Here is a 25,643-nt window from a genome sequence, read left to right on the forward strand (position 1 = left end):
TGTGTCTCTCATGAATGAATAAGTAAAATCCCAGAAGAAAAAGTTTAAATGATTCTATATATTTTTCTATTCTAATTTCGGGCCACTCTCACCTAAGTATTCTATTCTAAATTGTGTACTAATTTGGGCTATAGTTTAATGTCCGTGTCCTGAGAACGCCAGTCACCAAAGTACCTTCTGTTTATTCATTCACCTAACCCCCCTGAGTCCATTGTTAATGGAGCAGATAAAATTAGGCCTAGCCTGAATAACATCACTAAGATCACATCATTCTGTCTACTAAGCTTGGAAAGACAATATGTTAGCCTTTGTTTCAACTATAGCTTATTTCATTTTAAATATCAATAAAATATTTTTTAAAATGACAATAGTTAGGGTATGCTAGACCTCAGATCCTTAGAGAAATTTGGGTTGATGGACAGAAATGAATTAAAAACCTTTTTATAAACGAGTAGAGGACCTCTTGGAATTATTTTTGATGATCAATATTTTGGGTATTTGGTTAGAGACATAAAATGACAGAGAAGAAACAGATTGCAAAGGCTTTTGAAAAATCCCAAGCATTTATGTTTAAATAAATCAAGGAAACAGCATTGACTAAACCAGGCATATCTACCCTCAAGTAAGTATGTCCTTAACAGTTTCTTAGAGCAATATATTTTTGCTTATATGTTATATGTTTATGTTTTATATAAATATTCCTAATTATGCACAATGCTATATATGAATAAAACTGAACCACATAATTTATATGGAATATATAAATGAAGAAAAAATTTAAACTACTTCAATCTTTTTGACATTTTTGTTTTGTAGAACAGATGTTTTCTGATTGATATAACCACATATTCATGATTTTTGGTGTTCATCTAGATATGCTTAGATACCTTTTAATAATCATTTAAATATCAATTTCAGGACACAAACTGTATTATTTTTGTGCAAGATTCCAAACAATTTAAGTGATATATCTTAACACTGAAGAGATATCTTTATGCTTTCGTTTGACACAGTGTGACTTTATACTTAGTAAAGGTTAGCTTCCATCATATAAAGGCAGAAGCCAAAAAGACCCATATCTGATGACCACAAAGAGGTAGACAAAGATGATGGAAAGTAAGAATCATTCCATGCGGCAATGAGGCAGGTAAAAGATTTTAGTAAGTTCAGTAACATATTAAATTACTTGGCTAATCCTCAGAAAATATTATTCCTTATGAAAGCTCTGAAACTGCTGAAGAACAGAGAAAACAACGGAGACATTTCAGCCTTAGCCAGGCTGTCTGGATAAAGTATGTTTAAAAATGGTCTTAGATGACAGCACATCTAAAGCTTTTACGGCAAATAATAACATTAAACAGGAAAAACAAACAAATCCTGAACAACACCCAGGGCTGTGTTAGAGCCAAAAAGAAAAGAAAAAATAATAGTAGCTTTGGCCTCCCCAAACATAGCTTGAATGTTAACTATTCCCTTTTATCATCCCTCAAGAAAGAAAGGGTAATGTGCAAAGAAGTACCTGAGTTATTTGAGAAATAAGGAAGAACATTAAGAGTCTATAAAAACAAAATTAGGACTTAAAATAAAAATACTGCTTTATATAGGGGAGTGTCATGATAGGTAAAGCGATAAGTAAAAATATACGTAAGAAAAACATATTAACAATCTTAGAAGAGACTATTAGAATAGATTAGTCATTAACACAGGAACATCTTAGGGCATAGCCCTTGGAATTAGATTAACTGTGTCTGTATACTGTCATCAGGGCACTTTACTGGGTGCCTACGTAGCGGTCCTGTAGATTGTAGAAGTTTGAATAGGGAAAGAGAAAGAAATATTTGGCCAAAAGAGAAAAGTAAATATCTGAAGAGGAAAGCAACAACAAAAAGTACCTTCAAAGAGTATTATGGGATGCTAGGAGCAAGCTCATGGATTTACTAAAGGAGGTTTGGGTCTCAGAGGTTTTAATCACCGTTTGTGTGTTTTCACGAATATCCTGAAATATTCAGAAGATAGATTTATAATGAGATATGTGAAAATACAATTAAAGAAATACAGAAACAATGAACCAACATATGATACCATAAATAAATTTAGAAGTATTTTGTCTCTTTTTAGTACAAAACTACTTTTCCCTTAAAGCAAAAGACAGCAATGATTTTTGAAAAGTGTGTGTGCATGCTTGTGCGTGTCCCAGTTTCTTTTCCGTCTCATTTTTTTGCATCTATTTTCAGCTAAAACAGAGAATACCATCATAAAGGAGGAAAATCATGAGAAATCACACAAAGGTAACAGAGTTTATTCTTCTCGGGTTGACCGATGACCCAAAGTGGCAGATTGTACTTTTCATATTTCTTCTTGTTACCTACATGTTCAGTGTGACTGGGAACCTGGTCATTATCATCCTCACCCTAACAGATCCCCACCTGAAGACTCCAATGTATTTCTTCCTTCGAAACTTCTCATTCCTAGAAATGTCATTCACCTCTGTTGCAATTCCCAGATTCCTTGTCACTGTTGTGACGGGAGACAGAACCATTTCCTACAATGACTGTCTGGCTCAGGTATTTTTCTTCATCTTATTGGGGGCGACAGAGTTTTACCTCCTGACTGCCATGTCCTATGACCGCTACGTGGCCATCTGCAAACCTCTGCATTACATGACCATCATGAGCAGCAGAGTCTGCATCCTTCTTGTCTTTAGCTCATGGCTTGCAGGATTCCTGATCATCTTTCCACCAGTAATTCTGGCGCTGAAGTTGGATTTCTGTGCCTCCAATATAATTGATCATTTTATCTGTGACTCTTCTCCAATTCTACAGCTTTCTTGCACAAACACTCACTTTCTAGAACTCATGGCATTTATTTTAGCGGTGGTAACACTTATGGTCACCTTAACCCTAGTTATGCTCTCCTACATATACATCATCCGCACAATTCTGAGAATTCCTTCCAGGAGTCAAAGGAAAAAAGCCTTTTCCACGTGTTCCTCCCACATGATAGTAGTCTCCCTCTCTTATGGAAGCTGCATCTTCATGTACATTAAGCCTTCTGCAAAGGAAAGGGTGAGTTTAAACAAAGGAGTAGCTGTGATCATTACCTCAGTGACTCCTCTCTTGAATCCTTTCATATATACATTAAGAAACCAGCAGGTGAAGCAAGCCTTCAAGAACATGGTCCACAGAATGGTCTTTTCTTCATATAAATGAATGTCATTATGCAAAAATGTATACATACCCTGAAAACAAAGCGGAATGGAAATCTTTGGATTTTACTATGTAAATTCTTGAAACCCTTCATTTCGTTCTTTCGCTTAAACATTCTTCTATATCATTAATGTCTCTTTTTCTTATTAGCTGAAAGTCAGGTCTTATCTATTTTAAGCTATATAGAAAATGGCCAGTCTTCACCCATGTAACTAAATTTTAGATGTCAATAACCTTTATTGTTTCTCATATCAAAGCAAGGTAGCTGATAAATTCATACAAAAAATTCAAATTGCTGTACTATAAGAAGCCTACCTGAAACCACAAATATGAAATTTATTTTATATGTTATAAGTAAAACTGTGTATCTTAAGTAATATCTCTAAGATTTCTCCTGTCACCAAGAAAAGAAAATCTTTTGCTGTAGATTTTCCTATTTTGCCAATCATGTTTTTAAAAGGAAAACCATGGTCTATAAAGGAAAAATAAGCTACCCTGAGAAAATTCATTTTTATACTCAGATAATTTCAATTGTTAAACATGGTCTTTTCTACTGACATGAAGAAAAATGACAAAGAATCTAGAATGCTATGAGATGCAGACTTCAGAGAGTATCTTGGAAATGATGACACATGACTTATTAGCTTTCCTTTATCAGCAAATCTCCATACTGTCTTTATCTTTCCATTGACTCTTTCACAGAGGTCTTGCCTCCCTCACCCTTACTCAGGAGAGTGACTCCTGCAGGTAACGGTAAAAAATGTGTAACATCTGGTTCCTGTAGTCAGGGAGCCCCTCAGCAGCAATGAATCACTAAACCAAATTTTTTGTCTTAGGACAATAGTTAGGAGTCTAACTAGATGCTACTGTGGTAGCATCCATAGTCTCTCAGTGCAGACTCTTCTGGTTGCTCATAGACAAGATTCCTCCATGAGCACTCACCTGTTTCTTATCATTTTGCGTTCATGGAATGTTACACTTTTTTCAAGCAGATTTAATACAATGAAACCATGAAGGGAAAGGTAAATAATCTTCTTTGATTATACATTTATCAATGGAGTAATTTGTAAAGAAATGAAACAATGAAGGTTTGTTTTTGTAAGGCTGTATCAAGTAAGCAGAAGAGCAAAAGTGAAAATCCGGAATGTGGAAAAGAATATGCAAATGCTAACTAAATGAACATATACTGTATGTGTGTGGTATATATGATAGACTGCAATGTAGGAAGACAGGATAGAGAAAGGGGAAAATAAGAGGGTAAAGGAAAGTTGATCCTCTTGATTGACAAAAACTTCCCTGAGGAAATTGATTCTAGCATTCACATTGTCAGTAGGATGTGAAAATCCCTATAAATATTTCCAAAAAATAGTAAATGCTTAAATTGAAATATTATTTTACAGTGTTATGAAATAAAGAATTTTTTACTGCAAATGTAATTTTGGTAAGAAAAGTATGAGATATATGTTGGAGGTCATGGTTTTAGAGGCTTTGAAAAAGTATTTCTGCTCATATTTCACGCTCACACTAATATTTCAAAAATACATTTCCTTTTTTTAAAGTACTAAGCAGATTATAAATAAGCATTAATAACATTATTTTAAGTAATCCACTGATTACATAGCTGAGTGATCTATTGATTTGTAGCATTTTTAATGAGGGGCAAGTATTCCCAGTTGAGAGTAATATACAACCTGAATGAGGCAAAAGGTTGTATCATTAACCATGTTACCAGAGTCCACAATCTAATAGACTATGGCTTTCGCAAACAAATAAATGACTGAATGGATGAATAAGCAGTTGGCTCTGGCAATAATAAAAATAAACCATTTTTAGTACCATCTTTCTCTCCAGATTCCTAAGGTGCCATTCTCACTGCTATGTGCCTTGTTAGTTTCCGTTTTCCAGAAGATACAGATCCACAACCATATTTATGTCTTCTGTGGTTTCACTGGCATTCCACTTCTAGAGTCTTTAATATTCTACAGTCTTTAATTGTTTAACAACAATTTACTTTGAAAAATTTCAAAAAGGACCAATGGGCAGAACTAGAGGGAGAAGCAAACTCCGCACTCACCAAGTAGCCCAATGCAGGGCTTGATCCCAGGACCCCAGGACTATGACCTGAACCAAAGACAGACACTTAACCAACTGAGCCACACAGGCACCCGATACATATTTGTATTTAAGAATATGCATATAACATATACAAATCCATACACACACATATTTGTGTTTGTGTGTATAGAATCCCAAACATTATAGAACTTGAATTAAAGCTTCATATAATATTTGAGAGCAGTATCTGTACTTGCACACATGTGTTTCTGTCAGAGTACAGCATACTTTATTGATGGTACAAGACAGGATAAGGCTCCCTGAGCCCCACTCCGTCTGCAAGGGGTCTCAATAGAAACCATGTAGGGGTCAGGAGATTCTCAGTGTGTTGGGGGATGAGTTCGGGAAAGGACTTTCCAGCAGCTGAGGGTCTATCACCTTTTCTTATGATGTCAGTGGGGCTGGTGGTCCAGGGGGTCCTTACTCTTTGGAGGCTGTGTGGGCCATAATGTCCAATATCATGTTGCTGTAGCCAAATTCACTATGGCACAAGGAAATGAGCTTGGTAAAGTCACCATTGAGGGCAATGCCAGCCCCAGCATCAAAAGTAGAAGAGTGGGTGTCACTGTTAAAGTCACCGGAGACAACCAGATTCTCAGTGCAGCCTAGGATATTCTTGAGGGTACTCTGTGTTGCCTACTTCAACACTTTCCTGATGTCATAACTTTTAGCAGCTTTCTCCAGGCAGGAAGTTAGCTGCATCACTGACCCATTGAGGGTGGAGACATGAAAGACCATGCCAGTGAACTTCCCATTTGGCTAGAGATGACCCTGCCCACAGTTTTGACAGTGCCAGTAGAAGTGGGGATGATATTTTGGGCAGCTCCTCAGCTACCACACCATGTCCTCCCAGGAGGTCCAGCTATGGTTTCTGGGTGGCAATGATGACATGGACTGTGGTCATGAGTCCCTTCATGCTGCCAAAGTGGTCATGAACGACCTTAACCATAGGAGCCAAGTAATTGGAGGTATTTCTGACATTCTGGAGGAAATTGTCATAATTCCCATGATTCACAACCATCACAAACACGAAGGAATCAGAAGAATGATGGGCGGAGAAGATGACACTCTTGGTGCCACGCTTCACATGAGCCCCAGCCTTCTCCATGGTAGTGAAGTGAATTCAGCAGCGTACCACCCCATTTAATGTTGGTGGGTTAGATGGAGACGGGCTTTCAATTGATTACAATTTTCTTATTCCCAGTCTTGACTGTGGCATTGCTATTGCTATGGGTGGAATCATACTGGGACATGTAGATCATGTGGTTGAGGTCAATGAAGGTGTCATTGATGGCAACGATATCCACTTGACTGTAGTTCAAAGTAGCCCTGGTGACCAAGTGCCCAATATGTCTTAGTCGGGTTACTCCAACCTTCACCATGTCTCTGAGACCTGGCACCACACAAGAAGATGTGGCTTTCTGACAGAAGAGGAGGAACAAAGACACCTTGCATTTGCATACTTTTGAAATGAATTAGGGATTTTAGTACAAAGGATGCTTCGCTTCTAAATAAGGAGAGGAACTACTCATCTGTATATTCAAAAAGTCAGTCATTGCCATGACGATAGTAAGCACAGTAATACCTTCCTCACCCCCTTGCTGAAGTTTAATATTAAAAATTACCATTCCTAATTTCAGATATAACTCCTAAAAGTATTTCCAGGCATCAGCCTGCATTTTCATCCAGTAACAAGTAGTCATAGAAGGCTTTTAGCATAGAGAAAAATAACTGCATGTGAGTAAAACCATATGAAAATTATCTTTTTCTGATTCACTTATTTCACTCATAAGACCCTCCAGTTCCATCCATGTCGAATTAAATTGTAGGTATTCATCTTTTCTGATGGAGGAGTAATTTTCCATTGTCTCTCTCTTTCTCTCTTTCTTTCTCTCTCTTTCTCTCTCTCTCTCTCTCTCTCTCTCTCTCTATATATATATATATATATATATATATTATGGCATATATATAACACCAAAATTCTTTATCTTTTCCTCTGTTGAAGGACATCATGGCTCCTTCCACATTTGGGCTGGTAAGGAGAGCATATGATGAGCACTGGGAGTTATACTACACCTTGGCAAATTGAATTTAATAAAAAAATAAAATTAAAAACAGAAAAACTCCTCTGGTTGCAATGCATACAATACGTTAAAGGGAAATCAGGGTTTGCAAGTTTGCATCAGACAAACAAAAAATAACAAGATCCCTTCAGTAGATGTATGGATAAATAAACTTTGATTTATTTGGTACATCTAGACAAGAAATAATTATGAATATTAGAGCAAAGGAAGAAATCATTTGAGGGGAAAATATAAAAACACTGGAAGAAAAAAAATATCTGAAAACTAATTATCGAGGAGGGGCAAGATGGCTGAAGAGTAGGGTCCCCAAGTCACCTGTCCCCACCAAACTACCTAGAAAACCTTCAAATCATCCTGAAAATCTACGAATTCGGCCTGAGATTTAAAGAGAGACCAGCTGGAACGCTACAGGGAGAAGAGTTTGCGCTTCTATCAAGGTAGGAAGACGGGGAAAAAGAAAGAAACAAAAGGCCTCCAGGGGGAGGGGCCCGCGAGGAGCCGGGCTGAGGCCGGGGCGAGTGTCCCCAGGACAGGAGAGCCCCGTCCCGGAGGAGCAGGAGCTGCACCGACCTTCCGGGGGGAAAGGGGCTCGCGGGGAGGTGGAGCAGGACCCAGGAGGGCGGGGATGCCCTCGGGCTCCCGGGGACACTAACAGACACCTGCGCCCCGGGAGAGCGCGCCGAGCTCCCTAAGGGCTGCAGCGCGGGCGGGGGGACCCGGAGCAGCTCGGAGGGGCTCGGGGGCGGCTCCGCGGAGGGGGCTGCGGGGCGGGAGCGCGAATCCACCAGCGCAGGCCCAGGAGCACAGGGCGCCGGGACACAGCCCAGGATCCGGCCTCCCCCGGGACAGGCAGAGGCCGGGAGGGCCCAGGACAGCGAGGACGCTCCTGCCCCAGCTGAGCAGATCAGCGGCCCCGCCCCGGAGCCTCCAGGCCCTGCAGACGGAGTTCCTGCCGGAGCTGACTCCAGGGCTGCAGAGCTGGCCCCGCCACTGGGGCTGTTCCTCCTGCGGCCTCACGGGGTGAACAGCCCCCACTGAGCCCTGCACCAGGCAGGGGCAGAGCAGCTCCCCCAAGTGCTGACACCTGAAAATCAGCACAACAGGCCCCTCCCCCAGAAGACCAGATAGACGGACAAGCGTCAGGGGAAGCCAAGGGACTTAAAGAACACAGAAACAGAAGATACTCCCCCGTGGCTTTCTTTTTTTATTTGTTTGCTTCCCCCACCCTTTTCTTTCCTTTCTTTCTTTTCTTTCTCTTTTTCTTCTCTTTTTTCTTCCTTTTTTCTTTTTCTCTTTTCTTTCCTTCTTTCTCTCCTCTCTTTCTCTCCTTTTCCCAATACAACTCGTTTTTGGCCACTCTGCACTGAGCAAAATGACTAGAAGGAAAACTTCACCTCAAAAGAAAGAATCACGAATGGTCCTCTCTTCCACAGAGTTACAAAATGTGGATTACAATTCAATGTCAGAAAGCCAATTCAGAAGCACTATTATACAGCTACTGGTGGCTCTAGAAAAAAGCAAAAAGGACTCAAGAAACTTCAAGACTGCAAAATTTAGATCTAATCAGGCAGAAATTAAAGATCAATTGAATGAGATGCAATCCAATCTAGAAGTCCTAACGACGAGGGTGGAAGAACGAGTGAGTGACATAGAAGACAAGTTGATAGCAAAGAGGGAAACGGAGGAAAAAAGAGACAAACAATTAAAAGGCCATGAGGATAGATTAAGGGAAATAAGTGACAGCCCGAGGAAGAAAAACCTACGTTTAATTGGGGTTCCCGAGGGTGCCCAAAGGGACAGAGGGTCAGAATATGTATTTGAACAAATCCTAGCTGAAAACTTTCCTAATCTGGGAAGGGAAACAGGCATTCAGATCCAGGAAATAGAGAGATCCCCCCAGAAAATCAATAAAAACCGTTCAACACCTCGACATTTAATAGTGAAGCTTGCAAATTCCAAAGATAAAGAGAAGATCCTTAAAGCAGCAAGAGACAAGAAAGCCCTGACTTTTATGGGGAGGAATATTAGGGTAACAGCAGACCTCTCCACAGCGATCTGGCAGGCCAGAAAGGGCTGGCAGGATACATTCAGGGTCCTAAATGAGAAGAACATGCAACCAAGAATACTTTATCCAGCAAGGCTCTCATTCACAATGGAAGGAGAGATAAAGAGCTTCCAAGACAGGCAGGAACTGAAAGAATATGTGACCTCCAAACCAGCTCTGCAAGAAATTTTAAGGGGAACTCTTAAAATTCCCCTTTGAGAAGAAGTTCAGTGCAACAATCCACAAAAACAAGGACTGAATAGATATCATGATGACACTAAACTCATATCTGTCAATAGTAACTCTGAATGTGAACGGGCTTAATGACCCCATCAAAAGACGCAGGGTTTCAGACTGGATAAAAAAGCAGGACCCATCTATTTGCTGTCTACAAGAGACTCATTTTAGACAGAAGGACATCTACAACCTGAAAATAAAAGGTTGGAGAACCATTTACCATTCAAATGGTAAAGCAGGGGTAGTCATCCTTATATCAGATCAACTAAAATTTACCCCAAAGACTGTAGTGAGAGATGAAGAAGGACACTATCTCATACTTAAAGGATCTATCCAACAAGAGGACTTAACAATCCTCAATGTATATGCCCCGAATGTGGGAGCTGCCAAATATATCAATCATTTAATAACCAAAGTTAAGACATACTTAGACAATAATACATTTATACTTGGTGACTTCAATCTAGCACTTTCTACCCTCAAGAGGTTTTAAAACACAACATCTCCAAAGAAACGAGAGCTTTAAATGATACCCTGGATCAGATGGATTTCACAGATATTTACAGAACTTTACATCCAAACTCAAAGGAATACACATTCTTCTCGAGTGCACATGGACTTTCTCCAGAATAGACCACATACTGGGTCACAAATCGGGTCTGAACTGATACCAAAAGATTGGGATCATCCCCTGCATATTCTCAGACCATAATGCCTTGAAATTAGAACTAAATCACAACAAGAAGTTTGGAAGGACCTCAAACACGTGGAGGTTAAGGACCATCCTGCTAAAAGATAAAAGTTCAACCAGGAAATTAAGGAAGAATTAAAAAGATTCATGGAAACTAATGAGAATGAAGATACAACCGTTCAAAATCTTTGGGATGCAGCAAAAGCAGTCCTAAGGGGGAAATACATCACAATACAAGCATCCATTCAAAAACTGGAAAGAACTCAAATACAAAAGCTAACCTTACACATAAAGGAGCTAGAGAAAAAACAGCAGATTGACCCCACGCCCAGCAGAAGAAGAGAGTTAATTAAAATTCGAGCAGAACTCAATGAAATCGAGACCAGAAGAACTGTGGAACAGATCAACAGAACCAAGAGTTGGTTCTTTGAAAGAATTAATAAGATAGATAAACCACTAGCCAACCTTATTAAAAAGAAGAGAGAGGAGACTCAAATTAATAAAATCATGAATGAGAAAGGAGAGATCACTACCAACACCAAGGAAATACAAACGATTATTATCTAAGTATTTCTTCACTTTGGTTAATAATTGATTTATATATTTGGCAGCTCCCACATTCGGAGCATATATATTGAGGATTGTTAAGTCCTCTTGTTGAATAGATCCTTTAAGTATGATATAGTGTCCCTCTTCATCTCTCACTACAGTCTTTGGGGTAAATTTTAGTTTATCTGATATAAGGATGGCTACCCCTGCTTTCTTTTGAGGACCATTCGAATGGTAAATGGTTCTCCAACCTTTTATTTTCAGGCTGTAGGTGTCCTTCTGTCTAAAATGAGTCTCTTGTAGACAGCAAATAGATGGGTCCTGCTTTTTTATCCAGTCTGAAACCCTGCGCCTTTTGATGGGGTCATTAAGCCCGTTTACGTTCATAGTTACTATTGAGAGATATGAGTTTAGTGTCATCATGATATCTATTCAGTCTTTGTTTTTGTGGACTGTTCCACTGAACTTCTTCTTAAAGGGGAATTTTAAGAGTCCCCCTTAAAATTTCTTGCAGAGCTGGTTTGGAGGTCACATATTCTTTTAGTTGCTGCCTGTCTTGGAAGCTCTTTATCTCTCCTTCCATTTTGAATGAGAGCCTTGCTGGATAAAGTATTCTTGGTTGCATGTTCTTCTCATTTAGGACCCTGAATATATCCTGCCAGCCCTTTCTGGCCTGCCAGGTCTCTGTGGAGAGGTCTGCTGTTACCCTAATACTCCTCCCCATAAAAGTCAGGGATTTCTTGTCTCTTGCTGCTTTAAGGATCTTCTCTTTATCTTTGGAATTTGCAAGCTTCACAATTAAATGTCGAGGTGTTGAACGGTTTTTATTGATTTTAGGGGGGGATCTCTCTATTTCCTGGATCTGAATGCCTGTTTCCCTTCCCAGATTAGGAAAGTTTTCAGCTAGAATTTGTTCAAATACATATTCTGGCCCTCTGTCCCTTTCGGCGCCCTCGGGAACCCCAATTAAACGTAGGTTTTTCTTCCTCAGGCTGTCGTTTATTTCCCTTAATCTATCTTCATGGTCTTTTAATTGTTTGTCTCTTTTTTCCTCAGTTTCCCTCTTTGCTGTCAACTTGTCTTCTAGGTCACTCACTCGTTCTTCCACCTCGTTAACCCTCGTCGTTAGGACTTCTAGTTTGGATTGCATCTCATTCAATTGGTTTTTAATTTCTGCCTGATTAGCTCTAAATTCTGCAGTCATGAAGTCTCTTGAGTCCTTTATACTTTTTTCTAGAGCCACCAGTAGGTGTATAATAGTGCTTCTGAATTGGCTTTCTGACATTGAATTGTAATCCAGATTTTGTAACTCTGTGGGAGAGAGGACTGTTTCTGATTCTTTCTTTTGAGGTGAGGTTTTCCTTCTAGTCATTTTGCTCAGTGCAGAGTGGCCAAAAGCAAGTTGTATTAGGAAAAAGAGAAAAAGAGAGGAGAGAAAGAAGGAAAGAAAAGAGAAAGAGAAAAAAAAAAGGGAAGAAAAAGAAAAAAAAAACGAAAAAAAAAAGAAGAAAAAGAGAAAGAAAAAGAAAGGAGAAAAAAAGGGGGTGGGGGAAGGAAACAAATCAAAAAGCAAAACAAAACAAAAACAAAAACAAAAACAAACAAACAAAAAAAGAACCACCGGGGAGTATCTTCTGATTCTGTGTACTTTAAGTCCCTTGGCTTCTCCTGGAAGTTGTCCGTCCAGCTGGTCTTCTGGGGGAGGGGCCTGTTGTGCTGGTTTTCAGGTGTGAGCACTTGGGGGAGCTGCTGTGCCCCTGCCTGGTGCAGGGCTCGGTGGGGGTTGTTTACCCCGTGAGGCCGCAGGAGGAACAGCCCCAGTGGCGGGGCAGCTCTGGAAACCTGGATTCAACTCCGGCAGGAACTCCGTGTGCAGGGCCTGGAGGCTCCGGGCGGGGCCGCTGATCTGCTCAGCTGGGGCAGGAGCGTCCTCGCTGTCCTGGGCCCTCCCGGCCTCTGCCTGTCCCGGGGGAGGCCGGATCCTGGGCTGTGTCCCGGCGCCCTGTGCTCCGGGGCCTGCGCTGTTGGATTCGCGCTCCCGCCCCGCAGCCCCCTCCGCGGAGCCGCCGCCCGAGCCCCTCCGAGCTGCTCCCGGGGCCGCGCAGCCCCCTCCGCGGAGCCGCCGCCCGAGCCCCTCCGAGCTGCTCCTGGAACCGCGCAGCCCCCTCCGCACGGAGCCTCTTCCTCTGCCCGAGCCCCTCCGAGCTGCTCCCGGGGCCGCGCAGCCCCCTCCGCGGAGCCGCCCCCGAGCCCTTCCGAGCTGCTTCGGGTCCCGCCGGGTCCCGCCGTGCGCGCTGCAGCCCTTAGGGAGCTCGGCCGCCGGGTGTGGGGCTCTCCCGGGGCGCAGGTGTCTGTTACTGTCCCGGGGAGCCCGAGGGCATCCTCGCCCTCCTGGGTCCTGCTCCACCACCCTGCGAGCCCCTTTCCGCCCGGGAAGGTCGGTGCAGCTCCTGCTCCTCCGGGACGGGGCTCTCCTGTCCTGGGGACACTCGCCCCGGCCTCAGCCCGGCTCCTCCTGGGCCCCTCCCCCTTGGAGGCCTTTTGTTCCTTTATTTCTTTTTCCCCGTCTTCCTACCTTGATAGAAGCGCGAACTCTTCTCACTGTAGCATTCCAGCTGGTCTCTCTTTAAATCTCAGGCCGAATTCATAGATTTTCAGGATAATTTGAAGGTTTTCTAGGTAGTTTGGTGGAGACAGGTGATTTGGAGACCCTACTCTTCCGCCATCTTGCTCCTCCCCCCCAATACAAACGATTTTAAAAACATATTATGAACAGCTATACGCCAATAAATTAGGCAATCTAGAAGAAATGGACGCATTCCTGGAAAGCCACAACCTACCAAAACTGGAACTGGAAGAAATAGAAAATCTGAACAGGCCAATAACCAGGGAGGAAATTGAAGCAGTCATCAAAAACCTCCCAAGACACAAGAGTCCAGGGCCAGATGGCTTCCCTGGGGAATTCTATCAAACGTTTAAAGAAGAAATCATACCTGTTCTACTAAAGCTGTTGGAAAGATAGAAAGAGATGGAGTACTTCCAAATTTGTTCTATGAGGCCAGCATCACCTTAATTCCAAAACCAGACAAAGACCCCACCAAAAAGGAGAATTACAGACCAATATCCCTGATGAACATGGATGCAAAAATTCTCAACAAGATACTAGCCAATAGGATCCAATAGCACATTAAGAAAATTATTCACCATGACCAAGTAGGATTTATCCCCGGGACACAAGGCTGGTTCAACACTTGTAAAACAATCAATGTGATTCATCATATCAGCAAGAGAAAAACCAAGAACCATATGATCCTCTCATTAGATGCAGAGAAAGCATTTGACAAAATACAGCATGCATTCCTGATCAAAACTCTTCAGAGTGTAGGGATAGAGGGAACTTTCCTCGACATCTTAAAAGCCATCTACGAAAAGCCCACAGCAAATATCATTCTCAATGGGGAAGCACTGGGAGCCTTTCCCCTAGGATCAGGAACAAGACAGGGATGTCCACTCTCACCACTGCTATTCAACATAGTACTGGAAGTCCTAGTCTCAGCAATCAAACAACAAAAAGACATTAAAGGCATTCAAATTGGTAAAGAAGAAGTCAAACTCTCCCTCTTCACCGATGACATGGTACTCTACATGGAAAACCCAAAAGCCTCCACCCCAAGATTGCTAGAACTCATACAGCAATTCGGTAGCGTGGCAGGATACAAAATCAATGCCCAGGAATCAATGGCATTTCTATAACACTAACAATGAGAGTGAAGAAAGAGAAATTAAGGAGTCAATCCCATTTACAATTGCACCCAAAAGCATAAGATACCTAGGAATAAACCTCACCAAAGAGGTAAAGGATCTATACCCTAAAAACTATAGAACACTTCTGAAAGAAATTGAGGAAGACACAAAGAGATGGAAAAATATTCCATGCTCATGGATTGGCAGAATTAATATCTTGAAAATGTCAATGTTACCCAGGGCAATGTACACGTTTAATGCAATCCCTATCAAAATACCATGGACTTTCTTCAGAGAGTTAGAACAAATTATTTTAAGATTTGTGTGGAATCAGAAAAGACCCCGAATAACCAGGGGAATTTTAAAAAAGAAAACCATATCTGGGGGCATCACAATGCCAGATTTCAGGTTGTACTACAAAGCTGTGGTCATCAAGACAGTGTGGTACTGGCACAAAAACAGACACATAGATCAATGGAACAGAATAGAGAACCCAGAACTGGACCCTCAACTTTATGGCCAACTAATATTCTATAAAGGGGGAAAGACTATCCATTGGAAGAAAGACAGTCTCTTCAATAGATGGTGCTGGGAACATTGGACATCCACATGCAGAAGAATGAAACTAGACCACTCTCTTTCACCATACACAAAGATAAACTCAAAATGGATGAAAGATCTTAATGTGAGACAAGATTCCATCAAAATCCTAGAGGAGAACACAGGCAACACCCTTTTTGAACTCGGCCACAGTAACTTCTTACAAGATACATCCACGAAGGCAAAAGAAACAAAAGCAAAAATGAACTATTGGGACTTCATCAAGATAAGAAGCTTTTGCACAGCAAAGGATACAGTCAACAAAACTAATGACCTGTGCAAATGCAAATGACCTATCAGATAAAGGGCTAGTTTCCAAGATCTATAAAGAACTTCTTAACTCAACAGCAAAGAAACAAACAATCCAATCATGAAATGGGCAAAAGACATGAAGAGAAATCTCACAGAGGAAGACATAGACATGGCCAACATGCACATGAGAACATGCTCTGCATCACTTGCCATCAGGGAAATACAAATCAAAACCACAATGAGATCCCACCTCACAACAGTGAGAATGGGGAAAATTAACAAGGCAGGAAACCACAAATGTTGGAGAGGATGCGGAGAAAAGGGAACCCTCTTACACTGTTGGTGGGAATGTGAACTGGTGCAGCCACTCTGGAAAACTGTGTGGAGGTTCCTCAAAGAGTTACAAATAGACCTGCCCTACGACCCAGCAATTGCACTGTTGGGGATTTACCCCAAAGATTCAGATGCAATGAAACGCCGGGACACCTGCACCCCGGTGTGTATAGCAGCAATGGCCACAATAGTCAATCTGTGGAAGGAGCCTCGGTGTCCATTGAAAGATGAATGGAAAAAGAGGATGTGGTCTATGTATACAATGGAATATTCCTCAGCCATTAGAAATGACAAATACCCACCATTTGCTTCAACGTGGATGGAACTGGAGGGTATTATGCTGAGTGAAGTAAGTCAATCAGAGAAGGACAAACAGTGTATGTTCTCATTCATTTGGGGAATATAAATAATAGTGAAAGGGAATATAAGGGAAGGGAGAAGAAATGTGTGGGAAATATCAGAAAGGGAGACAGAACATAAAGACTCCTAACTCTGGGAATCGAATTAGGGGTGGTGGAAGGGGAGGAGGGCGGGGGGTGGGGGTGACTGGGTGACGGGCACTGAGGGGGACACTTGACGGGATGAGCACTGGGTGTTATTCTGTATGTTGGTAAATTGAACACCAATAAAAATTATTTTATTTAAAAAAAGGCATTTTCCGGGGCTCCTGGGTGATTGTCTGACTCTTGGTTTCAGTTCAGGTCATGGTCTCAGTGTCTTGGGATTGAGGTCATACTCTGCCCTCAGCAGGGAGTCTGCTTGTCCTTCTCCATGCCCTTCCCCATGCTCTCTCTTGCTCGCTCGCTCGCTCTGGCTGTCTCTCAAATAAATTCTTTTAAGAGAAAAAACATTTTCTTACTTGTGGCAGTTTTACACCTATGAAAATTCACCATGATTTCTTTTTTTAAAGATTTATTTATTTATTTATTTGTTTATTTATTTATGATAGACATAGAGAGAGAGAGAGAAAGAGGCAGAGACACAGGAGGAGGGAGAAGCAGGCTCCATGCACCGGGAGCCCGACGCGGGACTCAATCCCAGGACTCCTGGATCGTGCCCTGGGCCAAAGGCAGGCGCTAAACTGCTGAGCCACCCAGGGATCCCCTCACCATGATTTCTTAACGTCAGTTTGTGCCTATTTCAAATTTAAACTTGCCATTTCTGAAAAAGAAAATGTTCTTCCACAGTTTTTTTTTTTAGTTTATTTATTCATGAGAGATATTGAGAGAGAAGCAGAGACATAGGCAGAGGGAGAGGCAGGCTTCCTGCGGGGAACCTGGACCCTGGGACCCTGGGATCATGTGCTCAGCCAAAGGCAGACGCTCAACTACTAAGCTACCCAGGGGTCCCTTGACGGTTGGTTTTATTCCCATCAGGACTCAAACATGGTGCACACGCTGTATTTTGTTCCTGTGCCTCCTAGACCTCTCTCTCAGCCCACCCTCTCTGAGTGGAGACAGGATCTGTGCTGTCACTGCCACAAGTGACTGAGCGGTGTATCCATCCCCCAGAATTCCCCAGTTGGGACCTGGCGTCTGTGGACTGCTGTTTCACTAGACCTTCTACCTGTAGAGTAGAATTTAGCTCTAAATGTTTGACTAGATGCAGGATCCTTTTTGTTCAAGAATATTTTAAAAACTAAATATATATATATTTTAATGAATGACACTTGTGATGGTTAATGTTGTGCCAACTTGGCTAGGCCTATTTAGTCAAACATTGTTCTAGATTTCTCTGTGAAGGTATGTTCTAGATGTGATTAACATTTAGATCATTAGACTTTGAGTAAAGCAGATGAGGCTCTCCAGTGTGATGAGCCTCGTGCAGTCGGTTGAAGGTCTTGGTAGAGATGAGACTGACCTCTCTGAGAAAGGGGATTCTGATGGCAGACGACCTTGACCTTCGGACTCAAGCTGCAGCATGACGTCTCCTGGGTCTCCAGCCTGCGGGAGAGAGGCACGATCCACATATACAGATAGTGATGAAGGATAAATATAGAGACGCTGTAGATTGAGAGAGATGACATGGGTAGCGCAAGTAAATCCTATTGGTTCTGCTTCTCGGGAGAACCCTGACAAGACAGTACTTCTTAAGGGAGAATATTTCAGGAAATACAGTTCCCCAGAATATAAAAAGGGCAATGTGAAATGTCAAATTAACAAAAAGTAATGCTGAAAATATTGAAGTTATGCTTGCCTTCAGTTTCTCTCTTTTGTGTTCAAACTGAACTTTGATGAATTTCAGAGGTGAGCTGTTGCTCTTGGATGGAAAAGAGTAGATTGTGGCCGGCTACAGCCACGTTTTCCTAGTTAGTTTACACGTCATTTAATATTAATTATGTTCTGGCACATTAAAAACAAACACATTTATTCCTGATATGGCCCCCACTCAACCTCCACTTTTATGTATTTTTTAATATGTAGCCCATTTCTTTTTTGTAAAATTGGCACTAATACCTATTTTGGGATGCTGCATAAAGTCTGGCCCAAAATAGCAATAAATGTCAATGGTCATTATCACCAGCATCACCACCGTTTGCTTTGCTCTGAGTCCATGTGGAGCTCCCGGCATGGCAGAGAATGCATTTGCTTCCAGGGTGAGTTTATGAAATGATATTTTTAAAATGGGACTCATTTCCCAGGCCTCACTTAACAGTACTCCCAGCTGATACGGCCCGTCTCCCCCAAAAGCCGACCCTTTGCTTCCCCCAGAGGTCCCAGCTCCTCCCACATTATTCACGGCCCTCTGGGCTGTGTGCAGTGGAGCAGAACAGCTCAAATGAGGTTCGTGCATTAGGGAGAAAGCTGCAGGGCAGTGAAGAAGCCTGCCCATCCCTGCCCCTTCCCAACCCACAAGGGGCCTTCTTTTAACACACCCGAAGTCACCATCCAGTGCCTGTCACAACACATGGTCACGCCAGCACCTGCCTGGCAGCTGCATGACCTTGGGGAAACCTCTTAACCTCTTCAAGTTCCATTTATTAGTCTGTAAAAGAGGGACACTGTGATTTCAGGGCTCTGTGAGCATCTGCATGCGTGAGCGTGAATGGAAGCTCAATAAAGGCAATAAATAGACAAACGGATGGATGGACAGATGGCTGGCTGGCTGGAGTGTGTCTCTTACAGATCCCAACACAGTTCCATATACCTGATCCTCGCCACATCCTTGTGATGTGAGCAGGGAAAGTAAAGTCTCCTTGAAATGAGGCAAACGACGCAAGACCCTGGCAGGATGGAAGTGGGTGTCGGTTTTCACAGTAAAGTGCAGTTTATCCTGGTTACCTCTCACCACGATGTGAAGTTGAGGACAGGTGTCTTGTGTCAGGTCACTATTTCTCGCATGAATAATGTATGGACAATTTCTAAAGAAAAAATTTCTATCCCACTATGTCAACCTAAATTATCATACACCTTAAATATAGGTTAGTGTAAACTCCAAGCAAATGCATAAACTGACTATCAATAGAGCCCTTTGCCGGTGCCTCCGGCTGCCACCAGCACCCGGGGCAGGGCTCCAGGGGGGACTCGCCCCGCCGCGGCCCCCCACCCCTTGCTCAGTCCAGGCCAGGCCCCAGGCTCCACTTGCTACTTTCCGTATTTCCTGTGGAAGCAGAGCGGCAGGGAGACCAGCTGGGGCCGGGACGCAGCAGCCATCCCAGGGGGCTTCTCTCCACGCGGGGCCATCGCAAGGCCGAGGTGCTGAGCTTCAGCTCCCCAGGGGCGGCGAGCAGATGGACCGGGGCAGCCCAGCACCCAGGCGCCCGGCGCATCCAGGCCGAGCCTTGGCTCCCTCCCGCCGTCTGCTCGCCGCCCTCCCCGCTGCTGGGACGGCGGCCCGGTGTGTGCCTGCAGGGGCGCCTGCAGGCCTCTCGGGGTGCAGCAGCAGGGACAGGGCCGGGAGGCTGCGGGGCAGCGGGCCTGGCCTAGGGCCACCCCCGCCCGGCCCCCCGCAGGCTCCCTGGGTCGCACCGGCCTCATTCCCCCTCGGTCTCCCGCTCCCGCAGCGCCTGCCACGTGCTGGACCCCGTGTTGGCCTCAGGGGGGAAGGCTGGGAACTGCTCAGAACCCGGGCTGGCCGGGCTGCGGTGGCCGGAGGCTGGAGGCTGGAGGTCAGAGGCCAGAGGCCGGAGGCTGGAGGCTGGAGGCCGGAGGCTGGAGCCTACCCTCGAGGGCCCCGAAGCTGCAGCAGGGGCAGCAGGCCGCGCTGCACGCCCACGAGTCACCCCCACCCAGTCGGCCCTGGGCGCCGCCACACATGGGCACAACACGTTTTGTAAAAAAGCAGACAGATCCAGGTCAGTCGAGGTCTTCCTGTTGCAACGATGACCTTGCCTGAGCCTCCAGGTCCACCACGGGGTCAGCTCTGGGGTGCAGAGGGCGCGGGGTTGGGCCAGGGGGTCGGCCTGGGGCTGCTCAGGGGGCTGATCCCCCCACCCCCACCCCCACAGCGGGGGCAGCCCCGGTGAGCAGATACCCCTAAAGCCACCCCACCCCGAGCACAGGCCAGCTGCCAGACCTCCAAGGGGCGCCGGGATGGGGGCTGGCAAGCTCGTGGCACTGTGAGCAGCACAGGGTGGGGCTGTGCCACAGGAGTGCCAGGAGCCCCCACAGGTGCCCCTGACATCCCCTGCCACCCCCCCATCATTCAGGTGCCCCCGACATCCCCAGAGGCCCGCTCTGCAGTGGGGGTTCCATCCCAGCACGGGGATGTCGGGGGTCACAGCAGGGCCCCGCAGTGTGACTGCGTTGCAGATCGGGGCCTTAAGGACATGGGTCAAATGAGGCCGCCGAGGTGCAGCTGTGTCCTCGGAGGCCCTGCTCCCTCCCGTGGCAGCTGCCTGAGGGGATGAGGAGGCGCAGCCGAAGCATCGGGGCCGAGCGAGCAACACGGCTGCCCGAGCTGATCCCGGCGACATGGTGGCCTCTCCATCATCCAACAGCATGACGCACATTCAAGTCCTTGTGACCTCAGGGGAGTGAGATGACTCAGGTCATCCTCTGAGCACAGTGACATTCAGCTAGAGATTAATAAGAAAAAATACCTAGAAAATTCCACCTTTGGAGATTAAGCCACAATTTCTAAATAGCCCTGGGACAGCAGAAGAACTCATAATGGGAATTAGAAAATACTTGGAACCGGAAGATACTGAAAATAAATCAAAACATGCTGTTGCCGCCGCAGCAGCTCTAGAGGAGAAAGCAAGGGTGCGCGCAGCAGGAGAGGAAAGAAGCTGCAACTCCACCGCCGGAGCAGCCACCCCTGGGGACGCGAATCCCGAGCCCGCCCAGACGGCCCGAGAGAAACCGAGGCCGGGGGCGCTGAGCTGTGCGCCAGGGCGACCGACGGAGCCGTAAACGGAGAACAGATTCCTTCCACGGGACGCAGCAAGTGCATCCTTAAGGAAAATAATGTCGAATCGGACAAAATAAAACTTAAGAACTTCCGTTTATCAAAATAGAGAGAAGACTAAGCCACGGAGCAGGTGTTCGCAGAACAAGCCTATGAAGGGCTTCGAGCCGGGCCCCGCCAAGGAGCCGACACTGAGGACCCTGTGCGCACGGAAATACGCCAACACTCATTTCTTTAAAAATATTTATTGAGTATGTGCTATGCGCCAACACATAATTTACGTGGAAGACATCTCTACGACTGTACTATCCATGCAGAGTCCCGTCACATGCATCACTGCCTCCAGGCCCTGCACGGCTTTGGGGCGCCCACCTTCGCACGACAGGGAGGGGCCCGGGCAGCAAGGACACCATGACACATGATGCGTGAACAGCCACTTTCACAGGAGTACGAGGTTGATGCGCGTGTGCCCTACGAGTTGAGATCTAGACCTAGCTTAGGGACACGGTGCCACCGACTCGGCCACGAGCCAGACTGTGGACACCTGGGGACACAGCCTACTTCTAGAGCACAGACACGGGCAGTGACAGGGGTGAGGGGTCCCCGCCAAGCCCCACGCGGCGCCTGTGGAGGCCCCGGGCTCGTTCCTGCAGCACCTGCTTCCCACAACTTCAACCCTCATCTCCAGATGGGAAAGACCTTCTCTCCAACCTGAAAACAGACAAAGCAAATCAATCATAATAAACTGCTTGAGTGTGACTCACACGCAGCACCTCCTGATGACGACTCAGGATCGCACCCAAGAGCGACTTCCAGGCGGAGAAGTTTTCTTAATGACAAACATTAAGACTTTGACATAAAATTAGCACAAAGCAGGTAGGAGACCAGAGGAAAACCGTTGCATCCCCTCTGCCGTCCTGCACCACGTGTGGGAACGGCGGCCAGGCCCGCTCTCCACCGGGGCCTCCTGCACACGGGAAGGGTGGCCCTGGGCTGGGCCCCTGCCCTCAGACTCACCTTCCTGCCCCCGTTTCCTGTTCTACCAATAACAACATCCACTTCCCGTGAGGAGGGTGAGAAAGCAGCGCAGGCGCGCGAGGCCGAGGCCGTGGCACCACGACCACCAGGCCCGTCTCCCAGCACCAGCGCCCAGCACCTGCCCTGCGACACGGCACGAGCCTTACTTTCTGCGATGTGGGGTCTTGTGTGGAAGTGACGGACCAGCTGAGCGCCACGGACATGTGCCTCCTCCACACGGGGTTTCTCTGCAACATAACCGAGCCTGTGATCACATCTCCCGAGAGCACGGACACGGGCTCGTCCATCATAAACAGCACCTGCTTCCAGTGGGTGGTTCTGCAAGACACGGGGCACGCGTCACCTCTGTGGGGCAGACCCCCAGGCTCCCCCGCGGGGCAGATGCACCAGGCCCACATGAGGCCTCTGTGGGCGCCAGGGACTGGGCCGCAGCCCAGCGAGCATGCGGCTCTAGGTGCTGCCCAGGCCCCTGCACCCTGGCACGGGGCGTCTACCGCGTCCCTGCCTGGTCCCTAGGCTGCCAACGCTGAGTTCTAGTTTCTGCAGCGCAGGAAGGCCACTACCCCTGGGAGTCGGGCTGGAGGGGGTGTGGCAAGTGCGACATCTGGGACAAATGGTCACGCTCTGTGCTCTCCGGGTTCTGCAGGCCCTGAGGACACAGCTCCACAGCCTCGGGGTCACGCTCAGCCCTCCTGTCCCTCCGGCCCCAGGCACCGTGAGGGCCCCTGTCCCCACGTCCCAGAGCGCTGCCCGGGCTCGGCACCTGCCTGCCCCACCCCACCGTGTGCGGGCGCACGACCCCGGGGCCTGAGTTCCCACCCTCGGCGGGCGACAGCTCGCATCTGTGTGCCAGGACTGGGAAGGGCGGCCAGAGGCCTGGCCCTGCCACCTCCACGGACGCTCCGGCCAACAGCCTGGCTCCTGTGGTGCGGACGGACGCGAGGCCCCGAGCACCCCCGCTGCAGCCAGTGCTGACCTGAGCAGCGCGGCTGCCCGCCCCGGCCCGGGCACTACCGCGCAGGCCCACGGAGGCCCCATGAAGGCAGCGCTGCGCCGGGCTGCTGGGTCCAGCTCCGAGGCAGACCGCAGCGCCCAGCACGCCCGAGCAGCGAGCAGCGCCAAGATGCTACTGCACAGAAGTGTCCCAGGGGCGGCTGGGGGCTCAGTCGGGGGAGCGTCTGCCTTCGGCTCACGGATGACCCCGGGGCCTGGGATCGAGTCCCGCATCGGGCTCCCTGCTCAGTGGGGCGTCTGCCTCTCCCTCCCCTGCCCCCGCCCTCTGCTCATGTGCTCTCTCGCCCACTCTCTCCCTCAAATAAAATCTTTAAAAAAAATTTGTCTCAAGAAACACTGACCTTCCTCAAGAAAGTCTTGGGGAGTTAAAAGCCCCTACAATTCCACGGGTTGTGCTTGTATTAGACCATGGGAAGCTGAAGCAGCGTCCAGGGCAACTGAGGCAGGCAAAGTGCGCTCCGCCCGTTCATGCAGGGGTCAGAGGACAAGCAGGGCAGCCCAGGGCAGGGGCGGGTGGGGCACGGTCCCGGTCCCCTGCCCACCGCCCGCACACGCTGCTGCCTCCCCGACGGCCGCATGGCAGGGGACCTGCACCTGCTCCTCCCGGGGCAGCGGAGCCCCTGCGGGTGCTGCACACTCACGGGTGAAACGGGCCTGTGCTCAGCACCAGCTGCGACTCGTCCTCCTCCAGGCTCTGGAACCGGACACTGAACCAGGCCGTGAATCCATGCAGCGTGCCGGCCTTCCTGATCTCAAAGTGCAGCTCGCCTTTCACGGTCTGTTCAGGCAAACGATAAGGAAGGGACGCGGCTCCCGTGAGCGCGTGACAGCAGGCGGCGAGGGCTCCGGGGCAGGAACTAGCAGCTGTCCCCCGCCAGCCCCGCTCAGATGCCGCTGCACTGCCCGGCCCCACGTCTAGTCCAGTAACTGTGGATGCAACTTGCTAGTGTCGCCAAACACAGCAAACCTGCTCCTCGGGAAAGAACTACTAAAGCTGGCAGCACAAATTCACATGCTGCAGATAATCAGAAAAGGTTTCAAGCAACGTGGGCCTCATTTGCCTCATTTTCTGGCCCCATATTTGAGTGGAATCCTTTCTTCTCAATTCTTGGCATAAAGAACCGGGCCTCTCTATACTGCGAAACTAAGTGCAGAGCCAACAGCTCAGCTCCCGGCTGAGCTCCAGGGGGTTCCAGGGACCCGCTCCCAAGCTCTGCACCTCCGAGCACACCCTTAAAATGAGACCCTCCTGAATGCACACGCGCCACCTCGTGGCAACAGGGGGAATGTAAGAGTAAGAATTAAGAATTTTGTCATCCAGGGCAGCACAACTTAGAAAAAAAATTTTTACCTTGAAATCCTTGAAGAAACTAGATATAATTTATTAGAATCTCAAGATGCTGAAAATATTAAACATAAATATAAAAATGACTGATGATATTAAAGAGGTCCGTGAAAAAATATTGTAAAAATGCAAAATCAGAGAATAAAAAAGACAAGACTCAGGGAAAATCAAAGGCAAGGTTCCTCAATCTGTGTATTCACACAGAGTCTGGTACGTGCGCCGCCCACTTAGCCTCCGGGGCTCTCACCTCCAGGTCAGCGATCTGCACGGATCTCCTGTCCAGCTGCAGGATGGTGCACGGTTCAGACAGACAGTCTTCTGGCTTCAAAATGTGGTTGTACTTGGGCTTCGAAAAAAACTCCTTAATCGCAAAAGATCTAGGGAAAAAGTCAAAGGAGTTGCTCAGAGGCGTGAACCAACAGCTCAGGTTCTGACACATGCACTCGCTTTGTCTCCAGCGTGAGCAGGAATTCCACGCCACCGTGTGCGGCACGAGGGCCCCAAGGCAGGGCCGGGGGTCCCTGGGGCGGCCCGCTGAGCGTGCACCGTGTGCGAGCACACCTACGCCCTCCTCGTGGGCGGCGCGCGGACAAATGGATAAAAATGCTCAAGCGATGGGACCACTACCTCCCCAGCGAGAAGGTGGGGCGCTGGGTGCCCCCGAGGGCTCTCCGTCCTGACGGGGCTGGGGGGCCGCCCTCAGTGTCCTTCTGCCTGGGGAGAGTCTGCTGGGAGCCCGAGCCTACCCAGGCCCTGGGACGGCGGTGAGGGAGCATCAGGTCGCGGCCACGGTCCCTGCTCCTCGTAGGGGACGGGGCCCAGCTCCAGGGAGACCCAGCCTCTCCGCAGACACCCTGGAGCCGAAGCCGAAAACTTCTAGATGCCTCGCACCCCCTGGGCTCCAAGGGGCCGTCCTGGGCCCCTCTCACCAGCACTGCCTTCCTCCCCGCAGCTGCGACGCAGGGTCTACAAGGGGGTCCCGCCCCAGGTGCGGGGACAGGTGTGGCTGTGATTGCTGAACATCGACCAGGTTAAGGCCAGG

At 47.1% G+C, this 25,643-nt stretch overlaps 2 protein-coding genes across 2 annotated transcripts; one reads left to right on the forward strand and one right to left on the reverse strand.

The window, feature by feature from the left end:
• The first annotated feature begins 2,138 nt into the window (after window positions 1-2,138).
• Window positions 2,139-3,209, forward strand: LOC144300150 (olfactory receptor 6C75-like). Its single transcript, XM_077876129.1, has one exon. It carries the CDS (start codon window positions 2,271-2,273, stop codon window positions 3,207-3,209), a length of 939 nt encoding a protein of 312 aa, XP_077732255.1. The 5' UTR covers window positions 2,139-2,270.
• Window positions 3,210-21,849: 18,640 nt separating this feature from the next.
• On the reverse strand, window positions 21,850-25,040 carry LOC144300133 (protein arginine N-methyltransferase 2-like). The gene is made up of 3 exons (XM_077876122.1): window positions 24,849-25,040; window positions 23,898-24,199; window positions 21,850-22,560 (listed from the first exon to the last, which is right to left on the reverse strand). Exons 1-3 carry the CDS (start codon window positions 25,038-25,040, stop codon window positions 22,218-22,220), a joined length of 837 nt encoding a protein of 278 aa, XP_077732248.1. The 3' UTR covers window positions 21,850-22,217.
• Window positions 25,041-25,643: the final 603 nt, after the last annotated feature.

The sequence above is a fragment of the Canis aureus genome, chromosome 28 (assembly GCF_053574225.1).
Source record: "Canis aureus isolate CA01 chromosome 28, VMU_Caureus_v.1.0, whole genome shotgun sequence".
Lineage (NCBI taxonomy): Eukaryota > Metazoa > Chordata > Mammalia > Carnivora > Canidae > Canis > Canis aureus.